Here is a 9,713-nt window from a genome sequence, read left to right on the forward strand (position 1 = left end):
GGTGCCCCTGCGCTGTCAGTCCCCGCGGAGCGCTCCGTCCGCCCGCGCTGTTGTTGTCGTCGCCACTTTCCCTTTTTTTTCTTCTTCTTCTTTTTTTTTTTTTTCTTTTTTCCTTTTTTTTTTCTTTTTCCCCCTCGGTTCACTGAGGCCGCCCGTGCGCGGCGTTTCCGCTTGGGCGCATCTCGCCTTCCCCCGCCCCCCTTAACCCTTTCCGCCCGCTCGGGGCTCCCTCCCGTCCTTCCCCCCATCCCTTTCCCTCCCGACGGGGCGGCCCCGGGGGCAGACAAAGGGAGAAATAGGGGGAAGAATGAAATCGGGGGGTGGAGGGGGAAGCATCCCGGGAGAGGTGGGGGGTGGGGAGGTGGGGGCAAAGAGATAGGATGGGGGGGGGAGCATAAAAGTGGTGATGGTGCTGTTGTCTCTGGTGCTGCTGTTATTGTTGTTGTCATTAATTATGGTGCCCCCCCCTCCCCCCCCCCCCGCTCGCCGGGCGCGAAGAGTTAAGGGGAGGAGGGCAGGGACGGATGGAGGGGAGGAAGGAGGGAGGGAGGGGAAAGGGGGGCGGAGGGAAAAGGAAAAAAAAAAAAGAGAGGAGAAGCGCGGGGGGGGGGGGCACTTCCAGCTTTGCCTAAATTAAAAGGCAGCCAATCGGAACGGGCGGAAGGGGGGCCGCGCTGTCCGTCACGGGGCGGGCGGCCAATCGGCGGGGGCGGCGGCGGGCGGGCGCCGAGTAGCGGGGCCGGGCGGCCTCGAGCGGGGAGGGCGGGAGGAGGGAGGGGAGGGAGCGGGCACGGCCCGGGAGAGGGAGGCGGGGAGAGGAGAGCGGCGGGACTCCGGCCCCGGCAGTGCGCGCAGCCAGCCCGGCAGCCAAGTTCCCCGCCGGAGTTAGTGTATAAAGGATACCATATATGCACACACACATACGCACACCTCTCCGGCAAAGGCGCTCCTCCTCCGCCTCCTCCTCCTCCTCCCTCGACCAACTGCTGGAATTAAAATAAAAAAAAAAAAAAAAAAAAGCAAAACAAACACAAAAAAAAAAAAAAGCGAAACGAAACGGGAGAGAGAACGAGAGAGAGAGAGAGAGAGAGAGCGAGAGGGAGAAACAACCCGCGAGGTGCCGAGAGAACCCAACTTTGGGATTTTTCTTTTTTTTTTTTTTTTTTACTTTTTTTTTTTTTTCCCTCTCTTTTTTTTCTCAATCCGAACGCTTCGAGGAGACGTAGGGAGAGACCATGCCTGGCTCGGGCCGGGGCTGCGGAGAAAGGGCAGCGGAGAGGCGCTGCCTGCGCGGGGCACTGAGCGCTCCGGCGGCGGCGCAACTTTGAGAAATGCATCATCACCGCCAGCAGCATCACCGCGGGAAGTTTGCTCCGGACGCCGGCGAAACTTGCGAATAAAAGAGCGAACCGAGAGCGAGGAGGAGAGGAGAGCCGGAGAGAGAGGACGAGAGATCCCCCCCGCCCCCCCCTCCCCTCCCGCTCCGCGCCGGGAGGAGGAAGAGGAGGAAAAGTTTCGCTCGGAGCGGGGAAGGCTGCGCGGCGGAGATGTACTCCTAGGGGAGCGCCGGGGCGAAGCGCGGGGGCTCGCCGGTCCCCCCCCCCCCCCCTTCCCGGCCGCTTTTTAGCCTTTGTTTGGTTTCCTCCCCGCGAGCGGCGGCAAAGTCGGGCGAGAAGAAGGCGGAGGAGAGAAAAGCGCGAATCTCCTTTTATTTTTTTTTTCCCCCCGGAAAACGAGAGAGAAAAGCCAAAAAAAAAAAAACCAACAACCAGCCAACAACAACAACAACAACAAACAACCACCACCAACGACCCCACCATCATCACCCCGGCGGCACCGGCAGCACCGAGCGGCAGCAGGCGAGCAGTCCCGGCGCTCGCCCAGCGCAGGACGGCCGGCGGACGGGCGGAGCGGAGCGCGGCGCGGCGCTAGCAGGTGAACCCCGCGCCCGGCGCCCCGGCGACGCTGGGAAGGCGGCGGCGGCGGCGGCGCGGGCGGCGGCCCCGGCAGCGGCCCCGGCAGCGCCGGGCAAGGGCGCTCGCGGCGGCGGCGCGGCGGCGGCGGCGGCGGCGGCGGCGGCGCGGCGGGGGCGAGCGGCGGGCGGCGGGCGCGGGATGGCCGCGGCCACCTCCAACCCCTACCTCCCCGGCAACGGCATCCTGGCGGCCGGCTCCATCGTCCACGCCGACTCGGGCGGCGGCGGCGGCGGCGGCGGCGGCGGGGGCATGCAGCCGGGCGGCGTGGCCGTCACCTCGGTGGCGGGCGGCTACCGCGGCGACCCGGCGGCCAAGATGGTCCAGAGCGACTTCATGCCGGGCGCCATGGCCGCCAGCAACGGCGGCCATATGCTGAGCCATGCCCACCAGTGGGTGACGGCCCTGCCCCACGCCGCCGCCGCCGCCGCCGCCGCCGCCGCCGCCGCCGCCGAAGCGGGCTCGCCCTGGTCCGGCAGCCCCGTGGGCATGACGGGCAGCCCCCAGCAGCCGCCGCCGCCGCCGCCGCCCGACGTGAAGGGCGGCGGCGGGCGCGAGGAGCTGCACGCGGGCGCGGCGCTGCACCACCGGCCGCCCCACCTGGGCCCCCCGCACCAGGGGCACCCCGCGGCCTGGGGCGCGGCGGCGGCGGCCGCCCACCTGCCCGCCATGGCCGGCGGGCAGCAGCAGCAGCAGTCGCTCCTCTACTCGCAGCCCGGGGGCTTCACGGTGAACGGCATGCTGAGCCCCGCGGGCGGCGGGCAGAGCCTGGTGCACCCCGGGCTGGTGCGCGGCGGCGAGACGGCGGAGCTGGGCGAGCACCCCGGGCATCACCACCATCACCACCACCCGCACCCCGGGCACCACGCGCCGCACCACGGCGCCGTCAACAGCCACGAGGCGCACTCGGACGAGGACACGCCGACCTCGGACGACCTGGAGCAGTTCGCCAAGCAGTTCAAGCAGCGGCGGATTAAGCTGGGCTTCACGCAGGCCGACGTGGGGCTGGCGCTGGGCACCCTGTACGGCAACGTCTTCTCGCAGACAACCATCTGCCGCTTCGAGGCCCTGCAGCTCAGCTTCAAGAACATGTGCAAGCTGAAGCCTTTGTTGAACAAGTGGCTGGAGGAAGCCGACTCCTCCACCGGCAGCCCCACCAGCATCGACAAGATCGCGGCGCAGGGCAGGAAGAGGAAGAAGCGGACCTCCATCGAGGTGAGTGTCAAGGGGGCCTTGGAGAGCCACTTTCTGAAATGCCCCAAGCCCTCCGCCCAGGAGATTACGAACCTAGCGGACAGCCTGCAGCTGGAGAAGGAGGTGGTCAGGGTTTGGTTTTGCAATCGGAGGCAGAAAGAGAAACGCATGACCCCGCCGGGGATCCAGCAGCAGACCCCCGACGATGTCTACTCGCAGGTCGGCGCCGTCAGCTCCGACACGCCGCCCCCTCACCACGGACTGCAGAGCGGCGTGCAGTGAGCGGGGCTCCGCGGGGCCGGGCCGGGAGAGCTCCGGCGGCGGCGGCGGCGGCGGCGGCGGTGGCGAACGCCGCGCTCACACACACGGACACGGACACTCACACTCACACGCACGCACGCACGCACTCACACACACACACGCGCGCGCGGTCCGGGTTCGCTCGGGCCGCCCGTGTCGGTATATGTACGGATAGAGGCGGGCGCCTGGATCTATCTGTCTATACGGGATCGATAGCGAGAGGGAGCGCCGGGAAAGGTCGAGCCGAGCGAGAGCGTTTCCGCTGCGTTGGGAGAACGGGGTGGAGATGCGTAATGCACCAAAACTGCAGATGTGCCGGGGGCTGCTGTGGGAAGAGGGCTCGGCCGGGTGGGTTCTGTCTTGGGTTTCTGTTCGGGTTTTTGCTTTTCGCCTCCCCCCCTTCTCCCCCTGAGCCCCTCTCGCAGCGATGGGGTCTGCACCTCTCCCCTCCCCCCCCCTTGCTCTCCCCTATCCCCAAAGGGCTCTTCTCTCAATCACGGAAACTTTTTTTCTTCCCCCCCCCCCCCCTCCCCTTCCCTCTATCCCTTCCCTCCCTTTTTTTTTTTTTTCTTTCTTATTTTTTCCTTTTTTCCTTTATTTATTTTCTTTTTATTTTTTTTATTTTTATTTTTCACAATGGGAATAATTCAAAAAAAAAAAAAAAAAAAGGAAGAAAGAAAGAAAAGAAAAAGAAAAGAAAGGAAAGGGAAGGGAAGCAAAAGCAAAGAGATGTGATCAATGAGAGGGGGCCTGCTGCGTGCCAGCACCTCTGTTTTCCTTGGCCAAACCGTAGGATTTTGGTGCAAGGCAGACACTCACTCTGAGAACATAGGTATCTATAGAGCGATATATTCCGCAAAATGAGAAGGGCCACTTTGTTTTGTTGGTTGTTTTTTTTTTTTTTCCAGGAAGAAAAAAAAATAATAATAATAATAATGAAAATATGCACACAGCACTAAAAACAAGCAGACTGCGTAGGGAGGCAAATACATATATATATATTTATCTATATATATAGGTATAGCTATAGAACAAAACTATGGGAATACATGCCCACACACCGAACTGACCCCGAGGAGAGGGGGGTGGAAGGGGGGGGGGGGAAACACAGAAACCGGGGGGGGGGTGAAGAGGCCGCTGGTCCCTAAAGTTGGAGCTCCATAGAAAGACTGCGCTGAATTAAGGGAGCAGCGAAAGGAAGGGAAACCGTTCGGGGCTGCCACAGTCCCGCTCCTGACGGCTGCCAATCATCACGGAAGAGTCATTAAAAAAAAAGAAAAAAAAGAAAAAAAAGAAAAAAAAAATCCACTGCTAATATTTTTTTTATTAATATTTTTATTTTTTATTTCTGGACTGATTCAGATAAAGGGATTTAGAAGGACTGAGCATCTGCAGCTGCACTTATCTGAACTTCTCCTCTCCTAAATCCGTTGCCAACTTTGATTGAATGGGTGCTGTGGATGTGATTATATAATACTGCCATTTCCAAGCAGTGTTTTTGGTAGGTTTTAATAAACAGACTTTTCAAAAAGACGGCAATATAGAATTGTTAGATCCGTTGTTGATCTAAAAAAAAAAAAAAAAAAAAAAAAAAAAAAAAAAAATTTGCTTTATATTTTCATTAAATGACTTCTTTTAATATTTTATTCAGAATACCTATGAACTGCTGCAAAACGGTAATTTATTTTTTCCCCAGATCTTGTATTACGTGTTTTTTTCAGACGAGCACAAATCAAAATGAAATGAAACTATGGACAGTTGTTAGGTAATAAGGGTATCTTTTGATGTGATAATTTGATTGTAATTTAATTTGAGTAGTGATTCCGTAAGAGCCGATTGAGAAAATAAATTTGTTAGAATGAACGACTCTTGTGTCTGCTGCATCCGACGCGGGGCCGGATAAAAAGTTCAACGGTGGCCGCGCCGGGGGCGGAAGGCGTTGCGCTGAGTGCGGCCACTGCGCGGGGCCCCGCGGAAAGGGACAGCGCAGAGCCGCGGGGCTGCGCCGTGTGACGCTGCGGAGCGGGGAGGGGGGGAAGGGGGGGTTGCGGAGGGGGGAGGACGGGGGGGGGGGGGGGGCTGAAGGAGACGGCGGTGCTGCCAAAAGTTCGGTGTCGTTCAAACGGATGGGAGGGGGGAGGTGGGGTAGGGGGAGAGCCGTGCCCCTTGCACGTTGTTTTGACGCGTTATCTGTCTCTGGAAAGATTTGTACCTGATTTATCTGCGGGGTGTATGGAGAAGGTGCTTTTTCTTTTTCCCAGGAAGGATGCCCAAGGGGATTGCTTCCAGCCCACCGCACACAACGCTCTGCTGCCGCTGCTGCTGCTGCTGCTGGGGCTCAGGCTATGGGTGAGCCGTGCTCCCTTAGCAGCAGCAGCAGCAGCGCTGTCACACCGGTGCGCCGAACGCGTCGCGGTGCGCATCGGCCGCTGCGCTGCGGAGCGGGGAAGCGGTGGGGACGGGCCGAGCCTCCAGCAGCCTTGCGGGTGCTCTCCGTTAGCGGCACGGAGCCCGCGGCTCCTTCCTCCCCTCCTGTCCCTCCCGAGCGGTCGGAGCCGGCGGTGTCAGCCCGTGAATCGCGGCCGTGCGTCGGGTGTTGTATCGCCGAATCGCGACACATGGCAGCGTTCGGGGGCTTTGTGCAATGGTCTCATTGGCACAGAGGAAAGGAAAGAGGTAAAAAGGAAGAAAAAAAAATAGAAGAAGGGGGAAAAAAAAGGAAAAAAAAATTCAGAATAAAATAAAAAGAGGAAGGAAAAGAGGAGGGTGACGGCAGCGGTTCTTTGTTTGCCTCTCAGAACTCCGGGCCGGGGAAACGGGGTTTTTCGCAGGCGAATGTCAGCCACGGAGAGGGACTTTGCACATCTCTCGGTGGTGTTTGGTGCCCATGTTTGTGTGGCCACAAAGGTCTGGAGTTCGGCTTCGCTCTGTGTGCTGTTAAAGGACGGCCTCGGCGGCGTGCCGGGGCCGAGACTGGGCCGGGGCAGCGCTGGGCTGTGCGGACTCTGCCAAATGCGCCCGTTTTGAGGAGTTATTGTGAGAGAAAAGTGAGGCCGTGGTCAGCCCCCCTCCTCCTCCCTCCATCCCCCCCCCCTCCGCCCCAACTGAGTCTTCTGAATGTATTTGGGAACGTCAGAGATAACCGGGATAGGTGAGAGCTGAGGGCGCTGCGTTCGGGCTCGTATCGCGACACGTGTAAATAATGAAAATATTGTTGTGTATGGCCGCATCTCCTAACCCACTCACTAATTGTTTTCATTTATAATATCAGCGTTCTGTGCGTGGAACTGAATCGGTATAGTTTTCCTCCTCCTCCCTCTTCTTCCTCATTTTTTTTTCCCCCTCTTTAAAACCAACGTCCCACAAAGTTCCCATCGCTCAGCCCGGGCCATCCAGAGTCGGAATCACTTTATGCTCCTCATTCCCACCCCCCAACCCCCTATCCCGGCCGGGCGCTCCCACTCCGTCCCGTCAGATGCGTTGCAGCCGCCGTCCGCGTGTGTCCGGAGGTGAGCAAAAGGCTCCGCGTTGGTTTCGGGGCGGCGGTTCCCATCGGAATGATCCCGAAAGAGACCTCGTGTTTCGCGCCTCGTGTGTGCGCACCGCGCTGCTCGTCACCTGCTCTGTGCGAATGGTTTCACGTGGAGTTTAATCGGTTCTGGTACGAAAAGCAGTACATACTGTTGGTTATTCAATCAATAAGTGTAACATCTCAAATAATTTTAACAACTCGATTTAGCTTGTTTTGTTTTGTTTTGTTTTGTTAAATATTTGTAAGATATTTTTCCCGTCGAAAGCAACAACGTCTTGTTGTATTTATTCGTTTATTTTTGTAATAAATGATGGACACCTCCAAGCCGCTGCTGCTGTGTACATCTGTGCAGGTGCGCACGCATGGCTCCCCGTTTGCGCGGGGTTGCGGCTGCGGGCGGGGGCCCTCCGTTCGCTCCATGTCTCAAACTCAAAGGGACGCAACAAGTGACGGCCCCGGGTGCGGCTTCGGGGCAGGGAGCGCAGTGCGGAGCGAATGGCAGAGCCTCAGCTCCGGGTCCCGCGAGGTATTTTCAGTTGCACTTTGGAATAATGGAACGGGCGCAGGTTTCAACGAGAGGCTCGAGAAAGGCGAAAAGAAAGGCAGCGAGCGACCCCGCGGTGTCAATGACACAGCAGTAGGGAGCTCCTTTTTTGGCCGAGACTCTTTGGCTAGACAAAAAAAAAAAAAAAAAAAAGCGGAGGGATGACCGCCGGCCGCGCTCCGAGCGAACAGCGAGGGGGGGCCGCGCTCCGGGAGTCGGCGGCGCCCACGCGTGGGAAGCGGCCTCGGGCGGACGGGGCGGCGCTGACCGGGTCCCTCCCGCCTCCCTATCGCAGCCTCCCGGGCATCTGCGGGCAGTCCGCGGGCGGCGGAGCCGGGCCGGGGCCGTCCCGGGGCGGAGAGAGACGAGGCGGCAGCTGCCGCGGGTCCCACGCGGTTGTTTTCCTCGTGGCGAGCATTGAGCAAAGCGCAGCGTCCTTTCTGAAAGATTTAAATTTCGCGGATGAATTACCATACAGCGGTTGCTTAGCAACTAAATTCAAGCCGGGCTAAGAATATGCAAGCTTTTTGTGTTCTCATTAATAAAAATGCCACTCTGACACAGCAACCTGACTTTGGATCACTGCAACTTCTGTAAAAGCCATAGGAGAATACAAACCGGCTCCTCCGTTTAATTACAGATCAGAGTGGCTTGAAACGCGATGTTTTGTTAATCCATCTTCCTAAAAGCGATGTAAAAAAATAACGGCTTTTCGAGAGCACTGGAAAACCACTTTTTTAATGGAGCTGTCTGCCGGTGCCACCAGGAGCTGGAAGGCAAAAGCTTCCCAAGCACTGCGTTCAGGCAGCATCTCTCCCGCCCTGCCTTCAGCTCTTTTCCCAAATCCAAAAACATCGAGACATTTGGAGGCACGGGGGAAGATATATCTGTATGTTAACCCACAGTGCGATAGAAGAGAGCATCGTTGTGGAAAGGGATGGGGGACAAAAACTTGAGGGTGCAGATCCAGCCCTGCTCTGAGCTGGCTTTGGGCATGCAGTGAGCGGGTGCTCAGGTGATAGAGGAGCTTGAAAGACCCCTCACACAGCCTGTGTCTCTCGGGTGTGTATCTCCCTCCCCATTGTAGTCCCACTTGTGTGCTTGGTGTTGTCTCAGATCTGTGGAGATGCAGGATCTTGGCGATGGATGTTGGCATCGCGCACCCAATCCCATCTATATGGGAAAATGACCTCATCCGAGGAGGGCTGTGTGTATATATAGGAGGGTTTAAACATAGACTCTACACCTACATCTAGATCTATATATAAAGACGTATACACACACAGCCCTCTGTGTGTATATACACCTCCAACACTCCCAAACCCCCCTGCCCAGCCCAGGTTGCTGTGTGCCACCCCAGCAGGCCGGGCACTGTATGTGGTGTGGGCACAAGGTGCTGCTGGCAGAGCTCAGAGCTTTTTGTGTACCATTGTGTGCCTCTGGTTCCCTCCCTCGTGGAAAGGGCTGCCTGTGGGACAGGCACACTCATATTGATGACAGCTAAGGCTTTGCCTTTGGTGTCTTTTTCAGCAGCAAACGGTTAAGTCCAAACTTACTCTCCCTGCTCCTTTATTTTATTATTATTATTTTTTTACCCCTTGAAAGTGCTAAAATGGACCCTCAATTGTATGGACCCCAAACCACGTTGAACTGGATTGGGTGCAGATGTGTTTTTCCGTGGGGTTTGTCTCCAGGAAGGTCACTAAGGAACCAGGGATCACCCCCACGGCTCTCTTTAAAGGTTTTCTTTTCTCCTCTGGAAGGGGAATATTGGCTTGGAGGGGGAGGCATCTTCCAAATGTGAGTTTGTCATGGAGGGAGAGAGCTCTCCCAGCAGGATTTGGCCTCTACTTACTTTAAAACATGGAACAGTGGACAAAAAATAAAAAATAAAAAATCCTATATAACAAGTCCAAAGGGAAGAGAGGCAGTGAAGTGAGAACCTGTGAAGCCTTGAGTCCCCCCAGTGTCAGCTTTGCCCAGAGCTCCAGCAGAGTGTTTTGCTTCTTTTCCTAATGGTTATAGGATGACTATCACGAGGATGCAGCACAAATAAGCGCGTTCCCTTCCATTTCGCATCTCCATAACAGAGTTGAGACTAAAAGCCAAAATCTGAGCGCAGCCCTTACAGAGCCGTAGGACTGTGCCAGTGCATATGTTTCCCACTCAC

General features: G+C 57.2%; 1 protein-coding gene across 1 annotated transcript; it reads left to right on the forward strand.

Moving 5' to 3' along the window:
* Nucleotides 1-766: 766 nt before the first annotated feature.
* Nucleotides 767-4,139, forward strand: POU3F3 (POU class 3 homeobox 3). Its single transcript, XM_010727485.2, has one exon. The coding sequence runs from the start codon at nucleotides 2,115-2,117 to the stop codon at nucleotides 3,447-3,449; it is 1,335 nt and encodes a 444-aa protein (XP_010725787.2). The 5' UTR covers nucleotides 767-2,114; the 3' UTR covers nucleotides 3,450-4,139.
* Nucleotides 4,140-9,713: the final 5,574 nt, after the last annotated feature.

The sequence above is a fragment of the Meleagris gallopavo genome, chromosome 1 (genome assembly GCF_905368555.1).
Source record: "Meleagris gallopavo chromosome 1, MGAL_WU_HG_1.1, whole genome shotgun sequence".
Classification (NCBI taxonomy): Eukaryota; Metazoa; Chordata; class Aves; order Galliformes; family Phasianidae; genus Meleagris; species Meleagris gallopavo.